This window comes from Geotrypetes seraphini, chromosome 15 (assembly GCF_902459505.1).
Source record: "Geotrypetes seraphini chromosome 15, aGeoSer1.1, whole genome shotgun sequence".
Lineage (NCBI taxonomy): Eukaryota > Metazoa > Chordata > Amphibia > Gymnophiona > Dermophiidae > Geotrypetes > Geotrypetes seraphini.
This window is the reverse complement of record NC_047098.1, coordinates 51,009,958-51,025,270: the sequence shown is the minus strand read 5'-3', so window position 1 is coordinate 51,025,270 and position 15,313 is coordinate 51,009,958. Positions and strand designations below refer to the sequence as shown.

Below are 15,313 nucleotides of genomic sequence, written 5' to 3'. Positions count from 1 at the left end.
AAAATCATGTTTTTCATATAGAGGGAGAGGAGTATTTAAAAAAAAAAAAAAAAGCTGGATTTATAAATAAGAAACCAAAAACTGGTCGTAGGGACATTTGGAGTAGATTAAGCATCTAATTTCTGCATCTCAATGGCCACAAATTTGGACTTGGAGGTTGAGATGTACAGTGTCTGCATCTGAGACAAACTTGGTTTATTTCTGTTACATAAAGCATTATGGACCCCAGTTCGTTAACAAAAGTTAGATAGCTCTAAGTCTAATTGTCATCTCGAAGCAGGGACTTTAGATCATTTATTATTCTATTGTCCATTTATTTTGGCTTTTTGGAAATCAATATGGGGCCAAATAAATTGTTTATTAGAAAACCCAGTGGCATTATCGTATGATACTGTACTATTTGGCATATCAATGAGGGCTAAGAGCCAAATATCATCTAAAAATAACAGGCTTCTACTTATTATGACAGGGGTTGCTATACAACAAATTACAAGTAATTGGAAAAATTGGAATTTGTTATGTCATATATAAAATGGAAAGAACAATAGCCACACAAAGGGAATTTTAATAAATTTCAAGATGTTTGGGGGCCTTTAACAAATTATTGTAATGAATAGATACCATTTTTCCCTTAATAGTACAAGTGCAAGATTGGGAAAGGGGGGTAGTTTTTTGGTCTTTCATTAATTGTATGGAATGGTAGGAAAGAATTTACTATATGGGTATTTGTGTTTTATATTTGTTATGAAAGGGATGGAAGGGAGGAGGATAAACTTTATAAATTGGATTATTGCAGATTATCAAGTGTTGTATCCAAGTTAAAATGTTGTTACTTTTTGATGCACTTGTAAGTTCTAAAAATGAATAAAGATTATTAAAAAAAAAAAAAAATCGACCCCAGATGTCACATACTAGGTACACCACTGCCCATCTCCTTTCCCAAGTGTGTGAGTAAAAACATTTGCATGCTTTTATCCTCAATCAGCAGAGGTATTCCAGGGACAGGGTTTGTATTTTCTGTTTGCAAAAGTGCATACATTATATCCACAGAAAATGGAGGCACAAGTGTCTACATGTGCTTTTACCTTAGACAATTTTCAGAGTGGAAATATATGTGTATATTTGTTTTAAAAACTGGTGCGAAGTCTAGGTAGTCTGAAAATTACTTCCATAATAATGTTATGTTACATATCTTTGGCCCATTGACAGGTGTTGGCATACCTTGTAAAGGGTTACTTTGAAATGGCACAGAACTATTTACTTGAACTTGGAGAGGTGGCATGTAAATGTATGGAGGAAACTGATCCATCAATTCAGCTGCATGGTGCAAAGGTAAGGCTTGGAGGGGTTTGCGCCAAAAGACCTACCTTTTCCAGAGAAGGGTAAGTGGTAGAGCTGGAGGATATGAATTGAAGTTAAGGCTGTGGGGGGGGGGTGTTTGACTTAGGAATGGTGCAGATGCAGATAGCAACAGAATTTAAGAATTTGTGGCATAAGCACAAAAGATTCCTATATGGAAAGAGAATGGAAGCAAATCAACTTAGCTCTGCTTAAGTGGCAAATCCAGCTGTTGGGAAGTAGGGCTAGTGTCTGGCAGACTTCTATGATCTGTGTCCTAATTATGGCTAGATAGATCTGGTTGAACTGGGGCAAACTTAGACAGCAACACTGCTAGTTGAAAATTAAGCCAGTGCTTGGCAGACTTCTGCAGTCTATACCCTGAAAATGGCAAGGAGAGCTTAAGATCATGTATTGTTATACCATATACCAGGAGTTTATCTTTTTGGGTAGACTGGGCCATGCAGGTCTTTTTCTGCTGTCATCTACTATGTTACTATGAATAGCCTAGTGGTTTAAGACAGTGGGCTGAAACCTAGTGTTCAAATCCCACTACCACTCCTTGTGATCTTGGGCATGTTATTTCATCCTCAAAAATGTCTCAGGTACAGAATGAAGGCAATAACACATCTCGCTGCAAAATATTTTACTCCAACATGTGTGTAAAGCAGCTCATTACTGTGCAAAATGAATAGCAGACATTGTGTTATACTTTACAATCTTTAATTATTCATGGAAAGTTAATAACTCCTCTAGAGGTGGTGTTAATTTTCTCATGAGAGCATTGGCCCGCTAATATTTATAGTTTGTGACTTTATATACTGCCTTTTCACAACAAATCAAAGTGGTTTACATTGAAAACAAAATTCAGTGTAGTTGGAAAAGAATACCAGCTTCTAGATAAGGTAACCTATCATTAACACTCGTAGATACTCCTACAAAAACAAAACAGATGTGCCAGTAAAAATAGGTAATATAAACCTATAACAGTCACAGAAAAGGTAGCTCTTCAGGCCAGCCCTAAATTTCTTGTAAGATTGTTCCAGTTTGAGAGAAAGGAGAAGCAAATTCCAGAGATAAGATACAATGCAGAAAAAAAAAAAAAAAAAGCCGAGCACCTAGTAGACTCTGCCTGGAACAACCTGCCTGACTCGGTGCGTCAAGCTCCATCTCTGGCGATATTCAAATCCAGGCAGAAAAAACAAAAAGTGGTTGAACATTTTCAATTTAATACCTCAGAGGAAATCTCATTGGAAATCACTTGGGAATGCTTTTAAAGCTACAATAAGAGGGCAAATAATTTCTTTTAAATTATTTATTTATTCAATTTTATCAATACAAACAAGCAATACATTACTTGTATTTCAGATTAACAGAAGTTATTTTTTTTTTCCATTATTTTTTATTTTCAAATTTTACATAAAGTGTACAAAATATTAAAATACAATTGATAAATACATAGTATCACTTTTATATCTAATACATTATATATCTAAATTTGATTTTCCCCCTCTCCCTCCCCCCACCCTTTTATTACTTTAATATAATATTTTTAATTTTCAAATTTTACATAAAATGTACAAAATATTAAATTACAATTGATAAATACACAATATCATTTTTATATCTAATACATCATATTCTAAATATATTTATATCCCCTCTCCCTCCCCCCACCCTTTTATTATTTTTCATTCATACTTATTGTATAACATATTATATCATATTATGTAAATATTATTTTCATTACCCCCCCCTTTATGTGCATCATAAAAAAGATACTTAAAAGAAGAAAAGAAGAAGAGAAATCTTAATTTTTATTCATTGCAGTATTTTGTCAATGGCCCCCATATTTTTATGAATTTAGTATATGTCCCTCTTTGTATTGCTATTGTTCTTTCCATTTTAAATATGTGACATATTGTATTCCACCAAAATGTATAATTTAGGTTATTATAATTCTTCCAATTATTGGTTATATGTTGAATGGCAACCCCTGTCATTATTAATAAAAGTTTGTTATTTTCTGGTGAAATTTGACTTTTTTTCCTCATCATCATTCCAAATAATACCGTATCATATGATATTGCTATATGATTTTCCATTAATTTGTTAATTTGTAGCCAAAAAAAGATTAACAGAAGTTATTAAAAAGAAAACTTATAAACCAATTCCACTTAAATCAGTGTTTTGGTTATTCATTTATACTTCCAATATATTTAGTCCACAATCTTTGAAGGGAGATTTTTAGAAAATAAATTAACAATAGAAACAATCTTTATCCAACCTAGAAAGCGGCAATTATATGCGGTGCTACAGCCATTCATGGCAGGTTATACATTCTCAGCCATAGGCACTACTTGTTCTTTGGATTCTATAAATCCTACTAGTTGTTTAGGTTAAAAAAACAAGTAATTCTTATTCTGATAAGAGACAAAACATTTTACAGGAAATTTCAACAAAAAATTTGCCCCCAAGGCAAGGACTCTTGGCCTTAATGCCAAGAATTCTTTCCTACGCCTCTGGGATCTTAAAGACATATCAGGAAATATTCGAACATTAGAACCTAAAAAACTGATCATTAATATGACAAAAATACAAACGCAATATATATTCTCTATCACTTTCCAAAGCGAGAGTTATTAACAGGGTTTTCCTTTCCGTTATAACCTCCAAGGAGTTTTCCAGAAAAGTTGTTAAGTTCATATTTTCATTGTTAGTCCCTTGAATATCATTAGGAGTGGAAACTTCCACAGGTCTCTTGATTTGAAGGTAATTAGCTCTAACAATAGGTGGCAAACTTTCAATAGGAATAAGCAAAATTTCCTTAAAATACTTTCTTGCCATCTCCATTGGTGAAATTAAGGGACATTTTGGAAAATTTAGGAGTCTCAAATTATTTTTCCTTAATTGGTTCTCGAAACTTTCCATTTTTCTAGCAATAAATGTTCTTTCTTTTACTAATTCCAAGTCCAATGTTTCCATTCCACAAATTCTTGACTCCTGTTTTTCTATTTTCTCACTTAAATCTTTAAGGGCCAAACCCTGTTGCTCCACTTTAGAGTGTATAGTCCCATAGTCAGTATTTAAAGTGGAAAAAGACATTTTGAGGTTAGCGTCCATAACTGAAATGGCCTGCCATAAAGCCTCCATATCTATTACCTTAGGCTTCTCCAACACCCCAAAAGTGATCTTACTTCCTCCCGAAGCTCCTCTCTCCTCTCCTGCAGTGTGGGTAAGCTGTCGGTATACTACAGCTTCTTCTTCGGCTCCAGATTTACTTGGAGCTACCAGCCCTCCTTCACTGAGGATCAAAGACTCCTCCCGGGTCCATGATGCATCAGGAACTCCCGAAACTGCATTGCTTCCAGGTTGTGGGGGTGGCTGCCTCTGTTCCGGGCTTAACATCGCCCGAAGCTGCTGGCTGAGTTCGCCCGACGAATTCGGGCTCACCCCTGAAGTAGCCACCGCTGATTCGCCCGATCGGGCCAAGGCTTCCTCGATTGTGCACTGCACCAGACGCGGTGCCGCTACCGCCGCTGGAGAGTTGCCGCGAAGGGCTCCTTTTCTCTTACCCATATTAAGGTAAGAGAACTGCTAGTTCAAAAGAAAAAGCAACGCCGGCCGAGAACAAGAGAGGGAGCCTCACTCTCAGGCGTCCGCTCTCGTCGCCATCTTGAATCTCCCCCCGGCAAATAATTTCTTATGCTGCACACATGCGGAAATTGCTTAAATTAGAACTTTCTAATCTGGAACAAAAGATTCGATCCTTGGAATTACAATTGGCTTCCAATTGGAAATATACTACTTTATCCCAGGACAAGCAGGCAGGTATTCTCACTAGTGGGTGATGTCATCCGACAGAGCCCCGATGTGGACATCTCACAAGCATACTTGCTTGAAGAAACTTCAGAAGTTTTGAGATGTCCGCTCCGCGCATGCGCGAATGCCTTCCCGCTCGATGCTCCGGGCGTGTCTCCTCAGTTCTTTTCTTTCTGCGGAGCTGAGAAGTTTTGCTTCAATTCTGCGCTAAGTGAACCCGTGTTCTTGCCTTCTAATCACCGCGGTTTTGAGTTATTTTGCTCTTTATCGTGTATTTTCTTCATTCGTTTTCTTATTTTAAAAAAAAAAATAAAAATTTCTTCTGGAAATTTGACCGGGTCGGCCGTGTGGCTCAGGCCCCGCTCCTTCGATCTTGCGGCGGAGCTTTTTCGGCCTATGTCCCGGCCGATTACCGGTTTTAAAAAGTGCAGCAAGTGCCAGCGCGCGATTTCGTTGACGGACCCGCATCGACGCTGCCTGCAGTGTCTTGGTCCAGAACATATTCCGAAATCGTGCCGGCCTTGTTCCAATCTCACAGCACGCGCTTTTAAACGTCGCTGTTTTCTGTGGGAGTCGATGTTCAAGATGGAAGCTGCTAAGGAACCTTCGACTTCAGCTTCGACCAGCGCTTCGCCTGTACCTGCGAAGCCTTCCACTGCTCCTGCTGCATCGGGTCTTCTGAAGCCGGCCTCCTTCGTTCCGGCTTCGACCCCACCTCCTGCTCCAGTGCCTTCTTCGGTCTCCTCAGATCAGGTACCTCCTCAGACCATTCCCCCGGTGGTTATCAAAGTGCCGAAAGCTTCTAAGCCAAAGCACTCGACCACTCGGGACCGCGAAGACCGTTCAGGAGGTCCTACTTCGGGTGCGGCTCCCTCCTTGTCGGCTTCGTAGTGGTCGATTATGGAGGCTCAATTCATTGAGATTATGACCACCATGGGGCCCAAGTGGCTGGCCACGATCCAGGGTGATCAACCAGTTCCCCCTCGAGGGGGCGAGCCACCCCCTCCTCCTCCCCCTCGCCGCTCGGGGAGGAGGAGCGACGCTCGGCGGCCGGTCCCTCGAGACGTGCTTCGTTTAGTGACATGCCGCCTCTGGAACCCATTACTCCTCCGGGCGAGGATGTGTGGAATCTCCCTTCGGGTAGTTGAAGCCCTGGGCATCGCCAAGAAGAGTTCTTCCGCACTCCCTATCAAGCATGGAATGCGGCTCGAGAGGCATCGAATCACCCGCCTCTTCGCTCTACTGCCTCCAGCCCTATCTACTCCTTGGAGGCTTCTGGGGACCAGTCTAAGCATCGCCGGTCCAGATCTCCTTTGAGACACCAGGAGGGGCATTGGTCCAGGCATTCTTCGAGGCATTCCTCCAGGCATTCTACAGTCTCGCCTCAGAAGAAACTTCCTCGGGTGGGATATTCCTCTTCGGATGTCTCTCCCCCTCCGGTCCCGGAGTACGAGGATCCCTATGGCTCGTTCTCGCCCTGTCGATCACAAGTCTCCCTGGATCCCGAGGCTTCGACTTCGTCCAGCCTGTCCCGCCGGCCTGTGTTGGCAGACCAATTGTCTTTTTCGTCTTTCCTCAGGCAGATGGCGGATGATCTCGACACTTTGGGTCCTTACCATCATCAGGTAAGGATATTCTCTTCAGTTCCATCGGGTCCCCACGGACCACCCTCCAAGAGAGTATCCTTCCAACTTGACCCAGACCGCCCTTATTCTTCAGGAAGCTCAGGCTTTGCTCCGGCTTCGGGCCGTCGAGCCGGTCCCTGTGGACCAACACAACCGGGGATTTTACTCCCGTTACTTCCTTGTTCCGAAGAAGACGGGCGACCTGCGTCCAATTCTGGACCTCAGGGTCCTCAACAAGTTCCTGGTCAAGGAGAGGTTTTGCATGCTGATCCTTGCTTCTCTCTACCCCCTCCTCGAGAAGAACGACTGGTCCAACTCTCTGGATCTCAAGGAGGCCTACACTCACATTCCCATTCATCCGGCCTCTCGCAAGTTCCTCAGATTTCGGGTGGGACATCTACATCTGCAGTATCGAGTGCTTCCATTCGGCCTGTCCTCGTCTCCCAGAGTCTTCACCAAGTGTCTGGTGGTAGTGGCCACTGCACTCCAGAACCAGGGGTTTCAGGTATTTCCCTAACTCGACGACTGGCTCATCAAGGCCCCCTCGGCTCCTGGGGTCATCTCGGCGACCCTATCAACGATTTGGTTCCTACAGAGTTTGGGCTTCGAGATCAACTTCCCAAAATCTCATCTGCAGCCTACCTAGTCTCTTCCCTTCATCGGGGCGGTTCTGGATACTATTCAACTCAGAGCATTCCTTCCTCCACAGCGCCTGGAGGCTCTTCTTCATCTCTGCCAGTCAGTGTCTTCTCGCCAATCCATCTCAGCGAGACACATGATGGTTCTCCTGGGCCACATGGCTTCTACAGTTCATGTGACTCCTTTTGCCAGACTTCACCTCAGAATTCCTCAGTGGACCCTGGCTTCACAATGGACACAGGTGTCAGATCCTTTGACTCGTCACATCATAGTCACTCCTGCTCTTCAGCAGTCTCTACATTGGTGGATGACCTCTTCAAATCTATTCAGAGGTTTGCTGTTTCACACTCCTCCTCACCAAAAAGTTCTCATGACCGATTCCTCGACCTATGCATGGGGAGCTCATCTGGATGGTCTTCGCACTCAGGGCTTCTGGACCAGTGCAGACCGGCTGTGCCATATCAATCTTCTGGAACTCAGGGCGATCTTCAATGCTCTTCAAGCGTTTCAACATCTGCTTCACGACATGGTGGTCCTCATTCGCACGGACAATCAGGTCACCATGTATTATGTCAACAAGGAAGGGGGCACGGGCTCGGCCTCCCTCTGCCAGGAAGCTCTCAGAGTCTGGGATTGGGCAATTCGCCACAACACCTTCCTCAAAGCTGTCTACATTCAGGGGAAGGACAATGCCTTGGCGGACAACTTAAGTCGTCTCCTCCAGCCTCACGAATGGACCCTCCATTCCAGGCCCCTTCATCAGATCTTCTCTCAGTGGGGGATGCCTCAGATAGACCTCTTTGCTGCCCCCCACAACTTCAAACTGCCTCAATTCTGCTCCAGGATCTACACTCCTCATCGCCTCAAGGCAGATGCCTTTCTGCTGGATTGGGGGAATCGCTTTCTGTATGCGTTTCCTCCATTTCCTCTCATTCAAAAGACTGGTCAAATTGAAATCCGACCATGCCACCATGATTCTGATAGCTCCTCGGTGGCCCAGACAGCCTTGGTACTCCCTTCTACTTCAACTCAGCAGCAGGGAGCCGTTCCTTCTTCCAGTGTTTCCTTCACTGCTTACTCAGCAACAAGGATCTCTACTCCATCCCAACCTGCAGTCTCTCCACCTGACAGCTTGGTTCCTCTCAACGTGACTCCCCGTCAGTTTTCCAAGGCGGTGAGGGATGTATTGGAGGCTTCCAGGAAGCCTGCTACTAGGCAATGCTTCTCCCAAAAATGGACTAGATTTTCTACCTGGTGTGTTTCTAATCGTACGGAGCCTCAGCGAGCCTCCCTGTCTTCTGTTTTGGACTACCTTTTACACCTCTCTCATTCTGGCCTCAAGTCTACATCGATACGAGTCCATCTGAGTGCAATTGCGGCTTTCCATCAGCCTCTGCAAGGGAAACCTCTCTCTGCTCATCCTGTGGTTTCCAGAAAGGATTTATGAAAGGACTTTTCCATGTCAATCCTCCTCTCAAACCTCCTCCAGTAGTTTGGGATCTCAACGTTGTCCTTTCGCAACTTATGAAACCTCCTTTTGAGCCTCTCAACAAGGCTCCACTGAAGTTTCTCACTTGGAAAGTGTTTTTTCTGCTCGCAGGGTCGGTGAGCTTCAGGCCTTAGTGGTAGATCCACCTTTCACAGTATTCCATCATGACAAGGTGGTCCTTCGTACTCATCCGAAATTCCTACCTAAAGTGGTCTCTGAATTTCATCTCAACCAATCCATAGTTCTTCCTGTGTTTTTTCCAAAGCCTCATTCTCATCCTGGAGTATCTGCTCTTCACACTCTGGACTGTAAACGTGCTTTGGCTTTCTACCTGGATCGCACCAAACCACACAGAACTGCTCCTCAACTTTTCGTCTCCTTTGATCCGAACAAGTTGGGACGCCCTGTCTCGAAGCGTACCATCTCCAACTGGATGGTGGCTTGCATCTCTTTCTGCTATGCCCAGGCTGGACTACCCCTTCCCTGTAAAGTCACAGCCCATAAGGTCAGAGCAATGGCGGCCTCTGTAGCCTTCCTCAGATCGACACTGATTGAGGAGATTTGTAAGGCTGCCACTTGGTCCTCAGTTCATACATTCACCTCTCATTATTGTCTGGACACTTTCTCCAGACGGGATGGAGAGTTTGGCCAAACAGTATTACAAAATTTATTCTCCTAAGTTGCCAACTCTCCTACCATCCCATTGAGGTTAGCTTGGAGGTCACCCACTAGTGAGAATACCTGCCTGCTTGTCCTGGGATAAAGCAATGTTACTTACCGTAACAGTTGTTATCCAGGGACCGCAGGCAGCTATTCTCATGTCCCACCCACCTCCCCTGGGTTGGCTTCTCTGCTAGCTACCTGAACTCAGGAGACACGCCAGGAGCATCGGGCGGGAAGGCACTCGCGCATGCGCGGTGCGGGCATCTCGAAACTTCTGAAGTTTCTTCAAGCAAATATGCTTGTGAGACGTCTGCATCGGGGCTCTGTCGGATGACATCACCCACTAGTGAGAATAGCCTGTCCCTGGATAACCACTGTTACGGTAAGTAACATTGCTTTACAAGCCCTCTTAAAAGCTAAATAAAAATACAATGAGATTTCCTCACAATATGCTAGGAAAGATTTGTTTTCTCAACAAGCTTTGTATTATGGAAACTTGAATAAAGCGGGAAGATTATTGGCTAACTATCTTAAAGCTAAAAAAAGAAAAATTAAAATTGTGGCTATTAAAGATGAGAAGGGTAATACTCATTCTCAAAATGGAGATATTTGAAAGAATTTTTGAAATTTTATAAAGCCTTATATTCTTCTGAGCTCTATTCTAATAAAGAAGTGGAAGGATTAGAATTTTTAAAGTTAATTCAGGGACCAAAAATTCCCGAACATATAAAGAAGAATCTTGATGCTCCTATATCATTACAAGAGTTTCAGACAGCATTGAAGTCCCTCAGAGTTGGATCCGCTCCGGGTGGTGATGGATTCATAGTGGAGTTTTTCAAATTATTTCAAAACTTACTTTTACCAAATCTTTTAAAATTATATCAATTACAACTAAATAGAGGTTGTATTTCAGGTACTATTGCTGAATCTTTGACCATAGTTTTGCCAAAGCCAAATAGAGATTCCATGTTGGTTTCAAATTACAGGCCTATTTCTTTAATTAATGTGGATGGAAAAATTCTGGCTAAAATATTGGCTTTTTTTTTTTTTTTTTCTTCTTTATTTATATTTTGAACATATTATCAAGAATAAACTTCTTGTACAGAATATGATTGAGTCAGCATAATATAAAACAAATAAAGTAACAACTATATGACAAAATTACTATTTACTCATCAAAATTAAAGTCCCAAAATTGAGATCCAAGATGTTCCTGAGTGAGAAACTATTAAACGAAAAAGGATAAATTCAAATTGCAATTAGGCGGTCAGATGAGAATGGACCAAGAGTAAATTTATTATAAATTTTCTTTATCCCCTTCAAGGCCCCTCCTGGAGAGAAATCCTGTCAACTGAGAGGGTTCGAAGAAAATATAATTACAAGATTTGTACTTTACAATGCATTTGCAAGGGTATCGTAAAAGAAATGATGACCCCATTGCAGTGACCCCAGGCTTAAGAAGCAAAAATTCCTTCCTTCGTTTCTGAGACTCCCTTGTCACATCCGGAAATATTTGAACTTTATGTCCAAGAAATTCTTTGTCTATTCTTAAAATAAAGCTGTAATATCCAATTTTTATCTGGTGATAAAACCACCGTAGCCAATAGGGTAGCTGGAATAGCTACCTCCCTCATTGAAGATTCCAATAATAATGTTATATCCATTTGTTCACCCTGACCTTGTTGTTCTAGTGGACGCTGTTCTTCCGAATTTTTTGATGTTGGCAAATAATATATTTTGGAAAAAGGAGGAAAGGCATCATTAGGAACATTAAGAACTTCACAAAAGTACTTTTTCAAAACTTCTTTTGCTGATAAAGAAGGAATCTTTGGGAAGTTCAAAAATCTAAGGTTATTCAATCGCATATTATTTTCCATCATTTCCACCTTTCTCCTAAGATTAAGATTGTCCTTAATCAGTGTCGTTTGGATTTGAGTTACTTCAGTTATCTTTTTATCTATTTTTTCCACATTATTTTTCATCGATATATTTTCCTGTTTAAGTCCATTTATTTCATTTCTTTGTTCTAAATATTTCTCTTCTAGTACTTTAATTTGTGGTGACAATGTTTGTCCCAGAGTAATTACCAAGTCCCAAATTGAGTCTAGGGTAACATTCATGGGTTTAGGAACAGAGAATATACTTGCTTGCATTGTCCCAGCTTCCACAGCAGTGGCAGACTTCTCTCTCTGGAAACCTTGCTCCATTTCAAGTCCCCTTGTTGTTCTCACCGCAGTCTCGTCTTCCTCCAGTGCTTCGCCCATTCCAGCCTCCCGGGAAACGAAGTCTGCCTCCTCGGACTGACTACTCTCCCGTGGAGAGCTAGCACGCTGCGGCTGAGGGGGCGGGGTTCTAGCGTCGGGGCTCAGAGTCGACTCTAGCCCAGGGAAGCTTTAAGATTAGCCAAGGCTCTCCCTTATATGATTGGTATGCACCAAACAGGGTTCGTTGCTCAAAGACATTCTTCAAATAACACCAGATGGCTTTCCACATGTTAAATTTAGCAAAAACCATGGAAAATCTGGCCTTTTCTGTATCTTTGGATGCAGAGAAGGCCTTTGATCATGTGGAATGGACTTTTATGTATCAAGCAATGGATTGGTTACAAAAGTTAGCTAGTTCTAAGTCTAATAGATGCTGGCATTGTCATCTTGATATAGGGACACTGGATCATTGTCCTTTAATACTCAAGTTCTGGAAGTCGATATGGGGACATATTAATGCTATACTTGAGGCATCGATTCCTTTGACATATGAGGCAGTCATATGTGGGACGATGTTACATCTGAAGCCCTCATTGGACATATATAGAGGGCGGCTTTTCCTTATCATGATCGGGGTAGCCATACAAATGATTACGTGTAACTGGAAGAACTGGGATCGCCTTAACTTTAAATTTTTGGTGGGCAAGTTTATTCTTAACTTATAGATTTGAAGAAATGAATGCAGATATAATGGGTCATATTAAGAGATTTAAGTTACCGTATTTTCACGCATATAACGCGCGCGTAATACACGATTTTACAAACCGTGCATAACCATGCGCGTTATACGTGTGAGCGCGTTTTTTACAATTTTATTTTTTTACATTCTGATCTGGCATTCCCCCTGCGAACCGGCATCCTCCCCACCCGCTCGCGTCACCCCCCCTCCCTCGCGATCCTACATCCCCCCCAGCACCGCAAAGACAACTCTTACCCAATTGAGCACCGGCACCAGTGCACAGCATGTGCCAGTGGCCGAAGATCCTCCCTCGTTGGTTTGGGCTGGGCTGGGCCGGGCGGTGCGAGAGAGATCCTCCTTCTTCCTCTGCCGGTCTGGACTAGGCTTTGAGCATTTGCGCATGCTCAAAGCCTTCTGGTCTCGCTCTCTCCGAGATTATGTTGGTATATTGCTCACACACCTAGGGGGAGGGGGGAGAGAGATTTATGTCATGGTTTTATTCTCTGGGGGGGGTTTATCACGCTATGGGGATTTTGATTGATTATAAATGCATATATGAATAATGATGTTTGTGTAGATACTGTACTGCATTTTTGTTAACTTTGAAAAATTAAAAGATTTAAACAAATCCAGGCAGAAAGCCTACTTTTTCAAAGCTGCTTTTAAGTCCTAACCTTGCCAACTGTAAAGCACCATATTGTTTTATCATTTCCTCTGTGGTCCTCTACCCTCTCTATCTCTTCATTCCTCTTATTTCCCTACATGAGCACCTTATATTGAGTAACCACTTTTTGTCCTATTTGTCAGAATTAGATTGTAAGCTCTTTCGAGCAGGGACCATCTCTTACATGTTTAATGTACAGCACTGTGTGCATCTGGTAATAATAATACATTTATTTATATACCACAATTCCTCACAGTTCAGTGTGGTTTACAATAAGAGATAAGAACTGTAAAAACACAGCGAATTTACATTACAAACACAGTACATTATATATAAAATATAACATTAAGAAATTATTAACTTAGATTATACACATCTATCGAACAGAAAAGTTTTTGATTTTCTAAAGGCCTGGTAAGAAGAATAATTTAAGATCAAACTACTAAAACTTTTGTTCCAAAGTCTTGCCTAAAAGGATAGGGCTCTATTAAGAAATCTTTTGTATGCACAACCTTTTATTGAGAGGAAAAATAAGGTTTGTTTCATGAAGAACATCTGTTTTCTACTTTTTTAAAATGATCTAAAAGGTCGGATTCCTCAAATAAAGTAAAATATCATCTGCATAAGCAGAGAGTTTATATTCTCACTCTTTACGCGGGATACCCTGTATTCCCTTTGCTTGTTCAATAGCTAATAACAAGGGTTCCAAAACAATATCGAAAAGCAAAGGAGATAATGGACAACTCTGTCTAACTCCTCTATGCAAAAGAAACCGATCTGATAAATTATTAATATATAATCTTCCTTGTCTGTTAGAACTGATTGAATTGTTTGGAAAATTCTCAGGATATAAAATTAATTGGAGTAAATCTGAAATTCTTCCACTCAATGTATATTGTATTAAAAGTATGTTTGATTCATTTGCTTTTGTTTGGAAAGAGGATGGACTAAAATATTTAGGAATTTGGATCAAAAATACAATAGATGATACAGTCAAAGAAAATGAAAAGCTTTTATTAAAAAAGGTTACAGAATTATGTGAACATTGGAATCCATTACATTTGTCATGGTGGGGGAGAGTTCAAACTGTTAAGATGATGATTTTGCCTGTGGTGTATTATCAAATGGGTATGATACCAGTATTTTTTCAAGGGTCTTTCTATAAAAAATTGAATTCAATTATTATTAAATTTATTTGGCTTGGTAAAACTCCTAGAATTGCTTTAGTATCTTTACAAAAGCCAATTAAGGAGGGAGGGGTAAATTTTCCAGACTTTTATAGGTATCAGGCCTATATTTTGCGTCAAAGTATGTACTGGATCCTCCCAGAGCTTATTGAGTACACTCCTGATTGGTTATATTTGGAATGGTGACTTCTATTTCCTTTACATCCTTGTCATTTTCTCAGTATCAAGATGCTCAGATTGTATAAGGAAAATAGAATTTTAATGTACACTTGGAAGACTTTGAGATTTATGAATAACTTAACAGATAATCCTATTAATAAATCAACACATCAATCCATTTGGCTAAACTCCAAGATTCAAATTGGCGGATTTAAGATTGTCTGGAAGCATTGGATAATTGCAGGAATAAGAACATTAAATGATGTTCTTTTAAATGGAAAGATGCTTGATTTTACACAATTGCAACATAAATTTGGACTTAATAAATCACAAGGTTTTCGTTGGATTCAATTGAAGCAGGCCATTCAGTCAGGGTTCCCTGAATGGAAAAGTCTTATTTCTCAATACAGTTTGGAGTTTTTATGCTTCCAGGCAGATTTTCTGGATCACCAGGCCGCACAGTGGTATAAAGCTATTAATGATTTGGTTAACAAAAAACCTAAAAATGGTCTTAGGGATATTTGGAGCATTGAGATTAAGCAGCAAATTTCTGCATCTCAATGGCCACAAATTTGGTCTTGGAGAATAAGATGTACGATGTCGGCATCTATGAGACAAACATGGCTTTTTCTTCCTCATAGAGCTTTTTGGACCCCTGTTAGATTGCAAAAGTTGAATAGTTCTTTGTCTAATAGATGTTGGCATTGTAATCTTGAGGTAGGGACTTTGGATCATCTTTTGTTTTATTGTCCCTATATTTTGGCCTTTTGGAAATCAATCTGGG

At 41.1% G+C, this 15,313-nt stretch overlaps 1 protein-coding gene across 4 annotated transcripts in view; it reads left to right on the top strand.

The window, feature by feature from the left end:
* HEATR6 (HEAT repeat containing 6) overlaps positions 1 to 15,313 on the top strand; it is a 124,859-nt gene that overhangs the window by 76,290 nt on the left and 33,256 nt on the right. For all 4 annotated transcript variants that reach the window (XM_033922468.1, XM_033922466.1, XM_033922464.1 and 1 more), the window contains one exon: positions 1,210 to 1,332. In XM_033922468.1, coding sequence (XP_033778359.1) covers positions 1,210 to 1,332 — 123 coding nt within the window. The remainder of the gene's footprint in view (positions 1 to 1,209; positions 1,333 to 15,313) is intronic.